At 46.8% G+C, this 17,076-nt stretch overlaps 1 protein-coding gene across 1 annotated transcript in view; it reads left to right on the top strand.

Annotated features, from left to right (window-relative positions):
• KCNK17 (potassium two pore domain channel subfamily K member 17) overlaps nt 1–16,866 on the top strand; it is a 40,176-nt gene extending 23,310 nt beyond the window's left edge. The window contains exons 2-5 of the mRNA XM_075925084.1: nt 1,356–1,470; nt 7,827–7,993; nt 9,708–9,876; nt 12,738–16,866. Coding sequence (XP_075781199.1) covers nt 1,356–1,470; nt 7,827–7,993; nt 9,708–9,876; nt 12,738–13,000 — 714 coding nt within the window. The 3' untranslated portion in view covers nt 13,001–16,866. The remainder of the gene's footprint in view (nt 1–1,355; nt 1,471–7,826; nt 7,994–9,707; nt 9,877–12,737) is intronic.
• Nucleotides 16,867–17,076: the final 210 nt, after the last annotated feature.

The following is a 17,076-nucleotide window of genomic DNA, read 5'->3' as shown; positions in this document are numbered from 1 at the left end:
ACTCCAGCTTTACATTGTTGTGAGAGTAGAATCACGCCCCAGGTCTTTGTGCATGTGACCAGTGTAACATCAGTGCTGGGGCAGTGTCTGTACATCTGGCTCATTGCTTGGTTTCTGATGTGACTGCCCTGCATGATTAGACTGGTCCTATTATATAATACATCTCCTTTCTCACAGTCAGAGAGCTTTCTTCTACTGCATGCATTCCTCCCGAGAGTGAGGAAGGGATCTGGTACGTATCATCCACATGGAAAGGCTTACTTATTGCTTCGTGCTTCCTATGAGATGCAAACGCCTTTCAGGAGCTTTTGCTTTGGGGTTACATGGATTAACCCTTGTTGGATTTTTATGTGGGAACCCCCTCTCTGTCCTACTCCACCGTATAGTAGGGGTAACTTGTGACCCACTTACAGAATGCCCTTTTGGCCCTTTTATCCTTCCCCAGACTCTTTGTTCTGTAGGTTCCCTTGACCTGCAGTCAGCATCGTTTCTGTTAGGCCTGGTCTACACTGTAACCTTAGCTTGAAATAGCTGTAACTCTCAGGGGTGTGAAAAACCCACATCGCTGCACTGTGCCGACCTAACCCCTGCTGTACATGCAGCTAGGGCAGTGGATAAATGTATCCATTGGCCAAGCCTAGCCCACTGTGGACAGAGGCTGCTTCGTGGCAGTCTCCCCTGCTCCCCTCCCGCCGCCACCTCACGCTGCTGCCTCTGCGGCACCATGGAGCTGCTGCAGGGGAGGAACCAGCTTTTAATATGGCTCCCCCAGCACCAGCTCCTGCCTCCGAAGAAGGCAGCAAGGTGGGGGGAAGTGGATCTGCAGAGCCAGCACATGTGGGGAGTCTGCTTGAAAGCCGGTGTCCTGCGTGTATCAGCTCCAGACTGCCCCCTCGCCCTCCGCACTGCTGCCTCTGTGTCTGATACAGAGGCAGCAAGCAGGGGTGCGTGTAGTCGACAATATTAACCGATAGGCCTAGGCTTATCGGTTAATCGTGTAGTCGACTGCACGTTGTCATCCCTACTAAATACCATACTGTAGTTAAGCTGCTGTAGTGCCTGTAAGTGTAGGCATGGCCTAAGGTGCTACTCAGTGTACCAGAAGAACTCAGTCCTTAGACTGCAAGCTCTTTGGGACAGGGACAGCTTGTACAGCACAGTGCCCGTAGTTGGGGTTTAGCAGACATCCCAGCACTTGGCTCTCTAGGCTCACATAGATAACATCTTCTAAGAGAGAAGCCACTGGAGCAGTGGGGGGTTATGATTTAAATTATCGTCAGTTACACAAAGAGCAGCTTGAGTTGCCTCCTCATGGGCTGATAGTCTTACCTGTGTTCACTGCCATGTCTTTGCAGGGGATCATCAAGGCCTATAAGAGCGGCCTCACCCTCCAGGAAAACTCCACCATTCTAGGGAGATGGGACTTTGTCGGCTCTTTCTTCTTCTCCGTCTCTGCAATAACAACCATCGGTAGGAGATCTCTGCTGCTTGTCACACGTAACCTGGGTGGAACCTGAATAGCACGGGTATGAACAGCCATGGGAACACACGCTGCTCCCTCCCTGTGAGACACTGGTTTTCCCAGCCACTGGTGTTCCAATAGATGCAAACTGCAATGCAGCTTCCAAGTCTGCTTTTATTCTCATGAGCGTCTGCCTGACTTCAGTTGTTTAGTTTGGAAAAAAGAAGATTAAGGGGGGACATGATAGCGGTTTTCAAATATCTAAAAGGGTGTCACAAGGAGGAAGGTGAAAATTTGTTCCTCTTGGTTTCTGAGGACAGGACAAGGAGTAATGGGCTTAAAGTGCAGCAGGGGAGGTTTAGATTGGACATTAGGAAAAAATTCCTAACTGTCAGGGTGGTCAAATATTGGAATAAATTGCCAAGGGAGGTGGTGGAATCTCCCTCTCTGGAGATATTTAAGAACAGGTTAGATAGACATCTGTCAGGGATGGTGTAGACGGACCTTGATCCTGCCTTGAGGGCGGGGGGCTGGACTCGATGACCTCTCGAGGTCCCTTCCAGTCCTATTATTCTATGATTCTATGATTCTATGATTCTGCTGAGTTTTGTGGCCGGCCTGCTGATCTGTGTCGCAGTCAAGGACCCATCTAGTTTGGTACTGGTGTAGTGAGTGTGATCTCTAAGCCCCATACTGCAGGGCATCGGGGCTGTGGCTGTCACTCCAGAGCTAGCGTGTAAAAAAAATATTGTGACTCCCCCCACATTCTAATGATTATGTATTTATGCTGTGTTGGTGCCCAAAAGTTCCACTCAGATTTCGGGTCCCCTTTGCGCTGCGTGCTGTACAAACACCTAGAAGATGGCATTTGTCCTGAAGGGTCTAGTGCTTTGTTGAGAAACAAGCTGCAACAGATGGATGCTCCACAGAACCAAAGCACGTAGGGTTACAAGGATTAGCTCATATATAGAACATTAATAAAAGCCTGTGGCCTCCTGTCTAGCCATTGTCTATCCAATGGCTCTGAAAGCTTGTGCTTGTTGATTGTGCCAATATATTAATAGCCCTGACATGGGATTTAAAGCATCAGCCAGTGAATGCCGAAGGAGTTGCCTAAGGGTCATTCTGGATCTCCAGCTTTACATTGTAATCTTTGATGTTTGAGCCATTGTGATCTTTGATGTTTTCAGACCCAAATCTATCTACATGTCATGCAGATGGGGAACTTGTACTGCTCTGAAAATGCACTGACGTCAGAAATGCTGACCCAGGAAAACAAGGATTATAGCAGTAATAATACAGTAGCTCTTCTACAAGCTGGGAAAAAGAAAAGACACGCGCATAACTTTATCGGCTTTTCCAGGACACTCTGGTGACCTTTTCATGGGCTTTGACTCTGAAAAGGCTGAGATCTACTGTATGTGCTTGTGTCAGAATAAGCCACAGGAGGGCAGTGTAGTCTCATTCCAGAATACAGATGGAAGCTTTTATCTGCTCAGTTAGGAGCAGGGAAGTTTGGACACTGGGTGCTCTGAGCTCTGACTTAAAACCAAACTACCTGCTCCAGTAATTTCCAGGCAAACCAGAGTGAGTCTATTCCCTCACAGTCATTTTAGCCGCACTGTGATTAACTACGTTCCAGGCAAAACTAACTTGTTTAAAAATGATTTCCTAGCAGGGTCTTTTCTTGTAGTGTCAAGAGGGTTTTAGATTCAATGGTTATTAGCCAGGATGGGTAGGAATGGTGTCCCTAGCCTCTGTTTCTCTGGAAATGGATGACAAGGGAGGGATCATGTGAGGATTACCGGTTATGTTCCCTCCCTCCCTCTGGAGCATCTGGTATTGGCCTCTGTTGGCAGACAGGATACTGGGCTAGATTGACCTTTGGTCTGAGCCAGTCTGACCGTTCTTATGTTCTTAGAATGTCAGAAGAGGTGTCCCATCTAATGCCTGGCTGGAGACTGGCCTGTGTCCTGCTAGCGTAGATGATGTGGAGGACACGAGGGGTCACATGCCCCCCGGATGGGACATGTGCCCTCCTACATTTTAGTTGATGAAGTATGGTGCTCTCCTTCCTCCCCCTCTCCTTCCTCCCTCCCGCACAGGGCATGGGTTGCCTCTGCCTGCTAGTGAGGAGCCCCAGGGAAATCAGGACGAATCACAAGGAAGATTTTATAATTATTTGTGTGTTGGGCTTAATATCCTAATTCTTCTATATTCTAAGCTGGTACTTTTTTGGCTTAATGCAGATTTTTTATCTGAGCAGTATCAGAATGTTTCTCTTTTTATTAAAGGTACATTTGTATGGGCCAACAGTATGATAATTGGGGGGTATTGAAGTACTGTCATAGCTAGGAGTGCAAGAAAGTGAGGCAGGGTGTGAATTAGGATTCAGTAAGTTCCATGCCAGCTGACTCAGGCTCCTGGGACTTGGGCTAAGGGGCAGTTAAGTTGCAGGGTAGACATTTGAGCTTGCCTGGAGCCTAGGCTGGAGGACCCTGCAAGGTGGGAGGCTCCCAGAATTCGGGCTGAAACCTGAACGCAAGCAGCTACAGTGAAGTTAGAGTCCCTTGGCCTGAGCCCTGCAATCTGAGTCGCCTGGCATGGGCTGGCTGCATGTGTCTAATTGCAGTGCAGACCTACCCATACATTCCAAGGCCAAAAGGAACCATTGTGATCACCTCATCCGACCTCCTATATAACACAGACCAAGGAACTGGGCCAAAATAACTCCCAGAGCAGAGCTTTGAGAAGGACTTCCAGTCCAGATTTAGAAAATTGCCAGTGAGGGAGAATCCCTCTCAACTATTGGTAATTTGGTCCAGTGGTTAAACATTGATTTCCAGTCTGAATTTGTCTAGTTTCAACTCCCAGCTATTGGATCATGTTACACCTCTTGCCACTTGATTGAAGAAACCATTATTATTAAATATGTTTCCCATGCAGACTGTCACCAGTCTCTTTGTTAAGCTATATAGAGTCCGCTGGTTGACTCAATCACTGTAAGGCCTGTTTTCTAATCCTTTAATTATTCTCATGACTCTTCCTGAACCGTCTCCAATTTTATCTACACCCTTCTTGAATTGTGGGCAGCAGTACTGGACACAGTGTTCCAGCAGTGGTCACACCAGTGCCCAATACTCCCTACTTCTACTTGTGAGTCTACTGGGGTACGTCTACACTACAACGTTCATTCGAACTAACTTAATTTGAATTAGTTAATTCGAACTAAGTTAATTCGAACTAACAGATCCAGACTAAAAAACTAGTTCGAATTAGCATTTTGCTAATTCGAACTAGCATGTCCACATTAAGTGGACCCTGAACCGGGCTTAAGGATGGCCGGAAGCAGTGCTGGCAGGGCATCAGAGGAGGACTTAGAGCGTGGAGCTGCTGTCTCAGGCTAGCCGAGGGCTGTGCTTAAAGGGACCCGAACCCCACCCCGGACAGACAGTTCTCAGGGGTGCCCCACTTGCAAAGCAGTCCTGGCTTGGATTGCCCGGAGTACCCACACTGGGCACATCACAACACTCGGCCATCAGACCGGCTGCACTTGCCGCAGGCTGCCATCTGGGGAGAGGGGGCAATTGGGGGGCTGCAGGAGAGCTTCCACCCCCAGAAGCCCGCAGAGCCAGCCCAGTCCTCCCCATTGGGGGCTCGTACCCCATTCCTCCCTCACCTCCTTCCACTTACCCTTCCCTAGCCCCTCTTCTTGATGTACAAAATAAAGGACAATTGTGTTCAAAAATGGAATCTGTCTTTATTGAACAAAACTGGGGGAGACTGGGAAAAGGAGGTGGGAGAGGGGAAGAGAGAGGGTGGGAGAGGGGAGGGCAACTACAATGATCAGGGCTTGGGAACAGGTCCCATATGAAGAGAGGCTAAAGAGACTGGGACTTTTCAGCTTAGAAAAGAGGAGACGGAGGGGGGACAGGATAGAGGTCTCTAAAAGCAGGAGTTGGGTGGAGAGGGTGCATACAGAAAAGTTCTTCATTAGTTCCCATAAAGAAGGACTAGAGGACACCAAAGGAAAGGAATGGGTAGCATGCTGTGGTCTCCCACCTTATAATTTTCTGGCCTTCCCGTTAGTTGCAGGATTCCACTACGCTCTGTGCAAAATGCCACTAGGCTCACTTGCAGCTCTGTTCCCTTCCCACCCCCCATTGCATGTACGCACACACGCATACATGTCTTCCTTCTCAAACTCTCTGCATCACCTTCAGCACCTACTTCAAACACCATGTCACCTTGCTCAAAGATCTGTCATCGTAGATCCTTCTGCTTCACATTCCAATTAATGATCCATTTTGATCAATTTCACAGTCATGGAAATAGTGAATTTCATGATTTCACATATTTAAAGCTGAAATTTCTTGGTGTTCTAGTCGTAGGGTCCTGACCCAAAAAGGAGTTGTGTGAGGGTCACAAGGTATGGGAGTTGCAATATTGCTACCCTTACTTCTGTGCAGCTGCTGGCAGCAGCATTGCCTTCAGAGCTGAGCAGCTGGGGTACATCTACACTGGATGCTTATTTCGAAATAAGCTATTCCGGAAGAAATACTCGAAAATAGCTTATTTCAAAATAGCATGTCTACCCTGCAGGGAAGCCTCAAAATGAGTCCAAGGCAGGCTTCCCTAATGTAGACGTGCTGTCTCGATTAGAGCCCCAGGAGGCATGGGGGGGAATAACTTAGAATGGCCTGGTGAGGGGCTATTTCAAAATAGCAGTTGTGGAGAGTCTACACGCACCTTAATTCAACATAGCTATTTCGGAATAGGTGTTGTTCAGATTTCAGAATAAGCCGTCAATTATTTTGAAAATATTTCGAAATAACAGAATGGCTGTGTAACAATAATGCTCACATTGTTATCTTGAAATAACGGTGCAGTGTAGACACACCCCTGGAAAGCAGTTGCTGCTAGTCAGGAGTCCAGCTCTGAAGGCAAAACTACCACCAGCAGCGCAGAAGTAAGGATGACCTGGTATGATATTGCTACCCTCACTTCTGCATATTAACTGAGGTATCTAACCTATTGCAGAGTTTATGCTCCTTATTTTCTTCACTAGAATTTGCTTCAGATTTAAAAACATCACTTTTTGTCTCTACCTCCCTCTCTTACCCAATTTGGCTCTGGTGTTTTTTCCAGTTGGTCGGTTGGTCCTCTGTTTCTTGTTGTCCTTTTTTCATTTGGGATATCATACAGCTGCTGCCACTCTCTGGCTACCCTTACTTCTGCACTTCTGCTGGCGATGTGCTGCCTTCAGAGCAGAGCTACCAGACAACGTTACAGCCTCTGCTCTCTAGTTTCCCAGCTGTGAAGGCAGTGCAGAAGTGATGGTGGCAATACCATGACCCTCCTAAAATAACCTTGAGACCTCCCCACAATTGTTTTTAGGTCGGGACTCCAATTTGAGAAATGTTGGTCTCCCATGAAATCTGTATAATATAGGGTAAGAACACACAAAAGAGTCGGCTACTCCCTTACATCCCTACTGGCGTGTCCTCCTTGATCTTCCACAGAGCCTCCATTTCCCCCTCATCCTTTCACATGTCTCTCCTTCCTTTCTCAAAGCCCTCCAGTAGTGGTTATCTAGGTCCCTTTAAAAATAGTAGCAATGAATACACAAGAATGCAGCAGACCTTATCACCAGACAACTCTATAACCTGTTTTGTGTGATGCCCATATTACCACCAACTCTTCCCACCATGACTTCTCTTGCCACGATCAGTACAAATTATCAGCTCTTCAGGGTAAAGAGCTTGTACCTAATGGTCTCTCAGAGTACATCTACACTGTAACACTATTTTGAAATAACAAGCGCTATTCCAAAATATCTTAGTCCACAGCTACACAGCAGGCAGCTATTTTGAAATAATGTCGAAATGCTGTCAAGCTGGAGGACTTCTTACTCCAACTCCTATAGCCCTTATTGTCCGAGGAATAAGGGAAGTCGGAGGAAGAGTGCTCTCTTTCCAAATAAGTGCTGTGTAGACACTCCCTATTTTGAAATAAGATACGCAATGCGATGCAGCAGTTGCCTAACAAGGCCTATTCCCAATGCTACGCTGGCATCAATAATACTCACTCTGGAGCAAATAAGTAAATGTGCCTGCCAGATCCCTGGCTAGGGTAGAGGTGAACCAGTGACTGGCAAATGGAAACAGGAAAAAATGGGCAGGGAAAGACCTGTTATTTTCCATGTTTTGAAAGGATGTTACAAACAAGGGGGGGGTAATACAAATTATATATAGAAGGGGATGGCATGGTCCCTTTCGAGCAGAAGATGGAAGGCTAGCTCTGCAAGAGAGGAGGACAGGCAGAAAGTGCATCAGAATTTACCCTTGTGTTCTTCTCCTGCCAGGCTACGGGAACTTGAGTCCCAGCACTGTGAGTGCTCAGATCTTCTGCATCTTCTTTGCCCTCTTTGGGATTCCTTTGAACCTCATCCTCCTGAATCGGATTGGGCAGCTGATGCTGTGTGGGGTTCAGCGATGTGCCAAGCACCTAGGGGAGAAGTTGCACTGGCAGGTAAGCAGGCTGACCATAACCACCTGAGCAACACATTAAGGTGGAGGAAGCGCGAATTACTCTGCCTTAACCTTTGGTTTATAGAAGCCAAATCATCTGTACTGTTATCACAAAGCACTGTAGTTAATTGATAGCTTCATTTACTGTTCTGATGAACAGCTTCCTATAGCAATAAAACGCCAGGTTCTGGGTGCACTTTGCAGTGCCTGTACATTTGATCTGCTTGTCATCCACCTTACTCAGAATTACACTCTCAAATTGCTAAGGAGCATTTGTGGATTAGATGTGAAAACAGATCTGAATTTAGTGCTCACAGAAGCAAGTATACTGGCTTGAGTCAGATGCTATGCACTCAGGTACAGTGAAAATCTTCCAGCCACAGCCGTGCTATTGTATCTCAGTTCTGATCTGCCGCACACCTTGCTATTCCAGACCTGGCCTGATTATTCCTCCACCTTCCTCTCCTGATCTGACAATACACCTCATTCCTGCCCTGTACCACACCCCCTGCTATATCCCCTCTCAATTGCCGAAGAGATTGCCCATCATGCTGAAATACACTAATATCGTCAGTGCACAAATCTGAATGAAGGAGATTCCTACCATCATTTCCCCTAAGCAGGGATGAGTATTTTGTTTCACTTGTGTTGCCTCTGTATGTTTCATTCAGAATTTAGTTAATAGCCCTTTCCTGTTGGGTACAGTATGTGCAATTCCAAATGCAACTTGAGTCTCTCTGTCACAAGAGAGTTCCTTCCACTCTCTTCTGTTGTTTACTAGCTAATCTTGCACTAACCATTCCCCCTGCCACACGGACATTGTTTGCCCTATTGAATCCCTGACATGGAGCTCAGAAATAAACACCGCACACCCAGACATTTTAAATGTGCATCCTGTATTTTGTTGGTTATGGAAAAGGATTTCTCTCCAAGGCACATGCCACTAACACATTTCAACTTTAGGCTGTGCGGTCAATCCCTGAAAACTGACTGATAGCACAAGTGCTGATACTGCCTTTTCTACAGCAAAAGTTTCCCATTGCTGGTCAAGGAAGATATGAGGATTCACAGCAAGCTGTTTTTTTCCTGGACTATCACTCCTGGTCTTCAGCTCCAATAAAAGAAGCTAGTAACACATGAAATACTTCCCTAATACGAATTCCCAATAACAGTAATGAGATGTAATTGTGGTAATTGCCACAGAGATGACAGATGAGATCCTGGCCCCACTAAGACAGTGAGGGGTTTTGAAGTTGGGGTCAGGATTTCGCCCTTGGGGGTGTGATCGCAGGTGGGAGGGGAGGTGCTCCACATGACTGTGACCATGAAGGGAGGTGTCCAGAAGCCAGTTTCTCTATTAACAACTGGTCTCTAAGGATAGACTGTTTAAGACTCCCTGTTCTGTAGCATTGTGAATGGTGCCATTGATATCCTGTAAAAAGATATAAATGCCCTAAGGTTGTAATAGAGACATATGGGCAAAGAGCATGTGATGTCTCTTTACACAGGCTGAACTTGGCCTGGCCTGGACAAGACAAAAACCATTGGTTCTGCCCCAGCCATCTTAGCCAGTGATAGCAGATCATCGAGGTGCTTCCATGACATGTCTATCATCTGAGCAACCTGCTCAACAAGAAGTTCTGAGTTCTCTGTAGGCTGTCTGCTCTAACCTTCCCGCCTTATGTTGAGTGGCTTTTTCTTGTCTGTTGGACTAGGCAGCAGCAACCGTATTGACGAGGACCTGTGCACTGGTGACTGGCTTGTTGCTGTTTCTTCTGCTGCCTCCGTTTCTGTTCTCTGTGGTAGAAGGCTGGACCTACGAAGAAGGATTCTACTATTCCTTCATCACCCTCAGCACAATAGGCTTTGGAGATTATGTGATTGGTAAGCAGCTAGGATTTCATCCCTCTCGCTTAGGGGAAAGCAGTAAAAACTGTGTGGCAGCCTCCTGGAGCCCCAGGTGGCATCCTTTTGATGAGTCCCAGGACTGACAGCAAATGCAATGTGGCAGGTCGCTGACTTGGAGGAGAAGGAGGAGATGGTTTCTGTGATAGCCGGGCCATGCATGGTGACTCCTCTGCATGGCAGGATGTGAAAAGCAGTCTCCTGCATCCAGTCACTGTGCCCTTTATGAGACCAGAACTAGCCTGATACTACAAGTTTGATGCGCTGCAATGTAAAGCCTCAAGACTTGGAGCATTTTGTCTCATCATGCTCCTAATCTACCAAGCCCATAACATTGTACTTCCTTTCTCCTTTCTCAAGAGCCAATAGAGAGACTTCACTTGAGCCTGTCAGGCCCCCAGACAGTATCCTCAGCTTCCAAAACTAGAAGAAATGAATTAGGCCCAGGCACATGCTTTTTGATAAAGCTTTTCCCAGCCAAAACACACGATCTGTAGAAACACACATGCCTTCAAGGCCCGAGAGACAGGAACAGGATACCCCTTTCCCATAGACTCTCCTGCCCTCCTTTCTTCGCAGCTCTTCTTTGGTGCTTAATTACCGGTGATTGGGCTCTGTAGACAGGCAACAGATGTAACTTCCCAAGTTATGCAGTCTTGACTACTGAGGAGCTTTGTAAGCTGCCTTCCATCACCAGCTTAGTACATAAGCATGTTGGGCTCAGTACAGGAGTAATGGTCAAACTCTATGGCCTGTGTTACACAACAGTGGTGCCTTTTGGCCTTGAAATCGATGAAGCTACACTCCTGGTCAACCCCCCTGCTGTCAGGATGTTGCCGCATGGCTCCCCCACCCCCACCAAACAGGGCTGGCCTTAGAACCGAGCTAACTGGGCCCATGCCAGGGGTGCCAGAGACAGAGGGTGAGGGGCAACTGGGCATGGGGTTGCTGGCAAATGGTGGAGGGTACTGAGCAGGGGCAGTGTGGCAGGGCATACTGGAAGCACAAGTCGGGGGCTGGGAACACAACTGGAAGGGAAGCACAGGGGTGGGGACGAAGGGGGCACTGTGCAGAAGTTAGGGGGAAAGGAGGTGCAATGCAGGGCTAGTGGTAAAAAGAGCATAGGATAGGAGTGCAGGGGGTGAGGAGCCCAAGGGTGCCAGGAAAAATGGGTGGTGCTATGCCAACAGGGATCAGAGGACCAAAACACAAGTTTGCCCAGGGCATCATTTTCTCTGATGCTGGCCCTTACTCCAGCCCCTTTATTCAACCAGTGAACTCCAAGGAGAAAGGTTTCCTGTCCAAAGGTCCGAGTGATCTGGCACCTTGTGGCTTACGCTCCTTTTCGAAGAAGCTTGCGGTGCGCACTGCGAATGGCTGTTAAGCCTCAGGATGAAGTTCTCACTGGTGAAAGGGGCCTGCTTGATATCTCGGGAACCTGCAAGCGTCTCTAGCTGAAATTCACCTTTGGGCACAAAGCTAGTGTGAAGCCCAAGGGTTGCTTGCATCCTGGGGTTACATGGGACAGAGGTGGGCCTAGATTTTGTGTTCATCTCTGTGTAGTGCTGACTTTTGCCCTTTAGGCCCAGAGGGGAAGAATGTAGGCAAAGCAGCAGACTTGCTTATTCCAGGACAGGGCTCTTTGCAAACCAGTGGTGATTACTCAACGTTACATAAATAAGATCATAAATGACAAGGTGAGAGCTGCCTGGCAACTTGGCATGTGCGGGTATGTTGTTTAATTCTGCCATTTTCTGTCCTTTTCTGTAATGTTTGCATAGCCCATGGGTTTCAGTGGTGAAAATGTCAAACCCTCCCATTAAAAATGACTGCTAGGAGCCAAGTGCTGATAAAGAAAACAATAATGCAAGCACTTGTCATCTCCTGCTTGTGATTCTTATCTTGGGAACATTGGTGTCAGCCAGCAGCTGCCTTTCTAAATTGCTTTCTCAATACAGTCTATGCAGGAGGTAGAAACCAAAGGGGTTTGACTTATTGTAATGCCATAGCACCCAGGAGCCTTGACAAACAAAGGGCATCTTCCCAAAGAGCTTACAATCTAAATACTGTAATTAAGAAATCAGCTAAAGGTAACCAAGTTCAGTTCAGGCCTCCTAGGCATGGCTATTCTGAGGGGTTCTTTCAAAGGGTGCTCATCCCTTTCCTGAGGTCCCTCTCACCCTCAGAAACTCACTCCCACTTCACTTATATGCCAGATGGCTCAACAAAGCATCGACATGTGTAAGTAAGCAGAAGCCAGCCAAGAACACCTTTAAATACCGTAGGGTACTTCAAGCAAATGGTGCCATCCTGTGACAGTATTCTAGTACTTAACAATAGCTGGAGGAAAACAGGACTGGGGAAGGCACATCCATGGCCACAATTTCAGTTTGAAAGTGGATCTAATTTTGGTTTAATTTTTCTTTATGGTAATATTGACAATTGACAGTGACTTATGGGGGTGTTACTGACATAGCCATGAAACAAGTCTGGCTTACAATGCGCACCTGGCTGCGAAACAGCTGGCACGTTCATGTTTTGTACAGGGAGCAGCGCCATTCTGCGATATTTCCACCATGCCACACCAGCCAGTGTGGGGAGTTATAGCTGTCCCATATATCGATCTGATCAGTTACATTTTTATACCGCCCCATCCCCGTATTGTCTGAATACCACCCTTGCCATGCTGGGCGGATCTTAAGGGTACATGGCATATCCCAAAGTTGGTGATGAGCAGATGCTATGAGTCCTTCCCAGCCCAAGCCTCTGCTTTACCTTTAGCTATAAAATGTCTTTTATGGCACGCTTGGTCTTTACATGTTTGGGTGCTTTTCTTGCAGGGATGAACCCAGACCGCACCTACCCCTCCTGGTACAAGAACCTGATATCTTTGTGGATCCTGTTTGGGATGGCCTGGCTGGCCCTAGTCATCAACCTCTGCATCTCCTTGCTAGAGAACTCTAGTGACCTCTGCCAGTGTGGCAAGAAGAAAAGCAAAGAGGTAGAGCAGGAATGTATGGATGGCAACAAAATTAGCAGCCCAAGGCCTGATGATGTGGAGAGCTGCAGCAACAAGGACATGAAGCTTGAAGGGGCAGACTGAATGGCACACACCGAGTGTCTCTGAGCCAGTGTGACTTTTGCAGGAGGAGCCTCTGATGAGCCTTTGGCCAGAGATAAGTTCCAGTACCCTTCTTCTTAGAATGGTTGGTGTAGTGTGGTCGTGAAGTTCAGCCAGACAGCAGAATTGAGTTTGGAGAGACTACTTTGGCTCAAGTGGTAAATACAAAATGTGACATTTCCATATGTTGAGAGCCAGAAAGGAAACCCAAAAGCACTTTTCAGTGCCCAGTCATCCCCAGGCTTATCTGCTGATTACAAAGCCTACTTTTGATCTGGTCTGGATTATAAATAGATTTCTATTTATATAATTCTGAAAAGAAAATTGTTGAGATTCTCATGGCATAAAGACCACAGTCATCTGTGCATTCCTGTTAGCTTGCTGGCCTGTGGCTGGCAGTACCTCCTGATGGATGGAATGCTAGAAGTGCTCCTGGGACGTTCTGTCAAGCTCAAGAGAGTGATCAAGGGGTTTCTTGTTGAAATCCTTAAAGAGAGCTGATGGATTTGAATGCCTGGTTCCCTTAAGACACATTCCCAGTCTTCTCATTCAGTCTTTCCTGTTGTACAACCCCCCCTCCCCCCCGCCCCCAAATCATTCATTTTGAGAATTTGGGGTTTTTTTAGGCCAAAGTTTGAACTTTTGGAAGAGCTACTCACTACCAGCATGAGACCTGTGTTCAAGAAAAGCCGTGGGCAGAAGAAAACTTGGATGCAAAAGGCAGGTTTTTAGGTATAGGGTTCAGCATTTGAAAATATAGATGGCCAGAAGCATGACTATATGGATATTTGAGTGGTTGACACTCTCCTGGAATCAAAGATCCTGCAATGTTTCCAAAAAGTAGAAATATGGACACATTGCTAAGGCTGAATGTGAAAGAGTAGCACAAACATACAGAGACAAAAAATGAGATGCTCCTAGAAAGCAGTGTTCCCTGCATGCTGTGCACTTGTGCGGTCACTCAGCAGAGATTCAAATGCCAGCTAGCTGATTGGCAGACCACCCTCAGCTGGATTCTTTGCTTTTACTGGTGGTGCACATAAAATACACATGGGCTTTGGTGCACATAAAAATGTATCCTGCACATAGATGGAAAAAATCTGCACATAGATGGAAAAGATTAGAGGAAACATTGCTAGAAAGGAGCAGAAAAGGCAATCAGAAGAAGTGCTGAAAATACACTGGAGAAGCAAGAGAAAGATGAAGAAAAGTGTAGGTTCACTACTTAGCATGAAAGCGGAACTAATAATGACTGGAAACCAAGTTGAGGTGTTAAATACCTGTTTTATTTCACTCTTCACTAAAAAGGTTAATCATCACCAGATGGTTAGTGCAATATTAACAACAAAAGAGAGGGAACATCTTTGAATGCTGTGTGCAGGTGTGGTTGGCTCATCTCAAAAAAGATATCTTGGCATAGGAAAAAGTTCAGAAAAGGGCCACAAAAATGGTTAGGGGTATGGAACCAGCTGCCATATGAGGAGAGACTAAAAAGACTGGGACTTTTCAGCTTAGAAAAGAGAAGACTAAGCGGGGATTTGATAGAGGTCTTTAAAATCATGACTGGTGTGGAAGAAGTGAATAAAGAAAAATTGCTCCAATAACACAAGAACTAGGGGTCACTAAATGAAATGAATAGATAACAGGTTTAAAACAAACAAAAGGAAGTATTTCTTCATGCAACATGGAGTCAGCTTGTGGAACTTCTTGCCAGAGGATATTATGAAGGCCAGGGTTAAAAAACAAAGTTAAAAATTAAAACTAGATACATTTCTGGAGGATGGGTCCATCAATGGCTATTAGAATGGGCAGGAATGTTGTCCTTAGCCTGTGTTAGAATCTGGGAATGGGCAACAGGGAATGGACCATTTCTTGATTCCCTGTTCTGTTCATTCCATCTAGGGCATCTGGCATTGGCCACTGTCAGCAGACAGGATACTGGGCTAGATGGATCTTTGGTCTGACCCAATATGGCCGTTCTTATGAATGCAAGCTAGAATAGGAAAAGAGCAGTTTAAAGAATATTTAGATAAGTTTAGATGTTTTCAGGTCAGCAATAGCTGATGAAATTCACCCTAGAGTACTTAATGAAATTTCTGATATAATCTTGGAACCATTCGTGATTTTCCTTGAGAAATGCTGGAGCATGGGTGAGGTCCCAGAAGACTGGAAAGGATGAAATTACAATAAATTGGGTCCACAACTGGTTGAAGAGACTGCACTCAAAAACTTGCTAACAATCATTTGCTGTCCTATCGAAATAACATATCTAGTGAGGCCCTCAGGAGTCTGTCCTGGGTCTGGTGCTAGTCAGCCTTTTCATTAACAACTGGAATAATGGAGTGAAATGTTTGCTTATAAAATCTCTGGGTGACACAAGTTGAAGGGGTTGCAAGCTCTTTGGAGGACAGAAATAGACTTCAAAATTACCTTGACAAATTGGAGAATTGGTCTGAAATAAAAAAGATGAAATTCAATAAATTCAAATGCAAAGTATTGCACTTATGAATGAAAAATCAAGGGCACAAATGCAATTATTGGGTAGGAAGTGGTACTGCTGAAAAGAATCGGGGTTATAGTAAAGTATAGGTTGAATATGATGTGGTTGCAAAAAGAGTTCATATTGTTTTGGAGTGTGTAAATAGGATTGTCTTTCTTATGTAAGATATGGGAAGTAATTGTATCACTCTGCTTGGCACTGTTGAGATCTGACCTGAAGAACTGTGATCAGTTCTGGGCAACCACACTTTACAAAAGATGTAGACACATTGGAGAGTTCTCAGAAGATGGTGAAAAAATGATAAATGGTTTCAAAAACTAACATATGAGGAAAGATTAAAAACCGGGATGTTTAGTCTTGAGAAAAGAAAGCTGAGGGCGGTCCTGGCCATTGTCTTTAAATATTATAAAAGCCTCTTATAAAGAGGACAATGACCAATTGTTCTCTGTGTCCAGTGACGACAAGATGAGAAGTAATGGGCACAATCTGCAGCAAGGAAGATTAAGCTAGATATTAGGAAAAACATATTAACTATAAAGGAGTTAATCTCTGGGGCTCTGTCTGCACTGCTGGGAAACGTCGGAAGAAGATACATAAATTGGAAACTGCAATTTGCAAGTCCTTTTCTGCTTTTTTCTGAAAGAGGCTTTTCTGAAATTTGGTCCATCTACACGGGGCCAAATTTAGGAAAAAAGCTCCTCTTTCAGAACATCCCTTATGCCTCTCATCAAGAGGAATACAGGGATGCTGAAAGAACACGTCTGCTTTTTCGGAAACTGTTCCGAAAAAGTGGACGCATTCCTTGGACGCAGCAGAGCAGCGTTTCCCAAACTATGGGCCGTGGCCCAGGCCTCAGCATAGCTGGTGGCTGCCGGCAGGGCCGGTCTTAGCCCGATTCGGGCCCCGCGCCCCTGAACCCGGAAGTGCCAGCGAGTTACAGAGCCGGGGGCCCTGCTCCACCAATATGCCCCGGCTCCCCCGTGCGTCCTCCCACCCCGCCCCCAGAGTGTCCCCGCCATGCGCGGCGGCTCCTCACTGCCTGCTGCTGCTCATGTGCGGCGTTGCACATGGGCGGGGAGGACGCCTGGGCGTGACGTGACGTCACGGCCCGGGATTTTAAAACTCTTCGGAGGCACGTGGAAGGGCCACAGTGCCTCTGGTGCCGGCCTCCGGGGCCTGAGCGCGGCCTCTGGCCCCACAATGTGGAAGGTAGAAGGTAGGGAATGGGCTTGGGCAGCGGCAGCAGGCTTAGGCAGAGGCGAGGAGGTGGCAGAAGGGATGGGGGGAAGGCACCAAGGGACAGGGTGTAGGAGAGAGAGACAAATGCCAGGGGGCCAAGTGCAGACAATGAGGGAAAGGGCAGGAGGGGGGGCAGGGTGATGCTGGGAGAGGAGAGGAGAGGGGAAGGGCATTGGGGGCTGCAGGAGGAGGTGCTGGGAGAAGGCTTGAAAGAAGGGATGAGCATGAGGAAGGCCAGGATGGAGCAAGTCATGTGTGAGGGCACAGAGGGGCAGGAGGGGATGGGGCAGAGAGTGGTGAGGGGGAGGGTATCAGGGAA

This window comes from Pelodiscus sinensis, chromosome 3, assembly GCF_049634645.1.
Source record: "Pelodiscus sinensis isolate JC-2024 chromosome 3, ASM4963464v1, whole genome shotgun sequence".
Taxonomy (NCBI): Eukaryota; Metazoa; Chordata; order Testudines; family Trionychidae; genus Pelodiscus; species Pelodiscus sinensis.
This window is presented reverse-complemented; position numbering and strand designations above follow the sequence as displayed.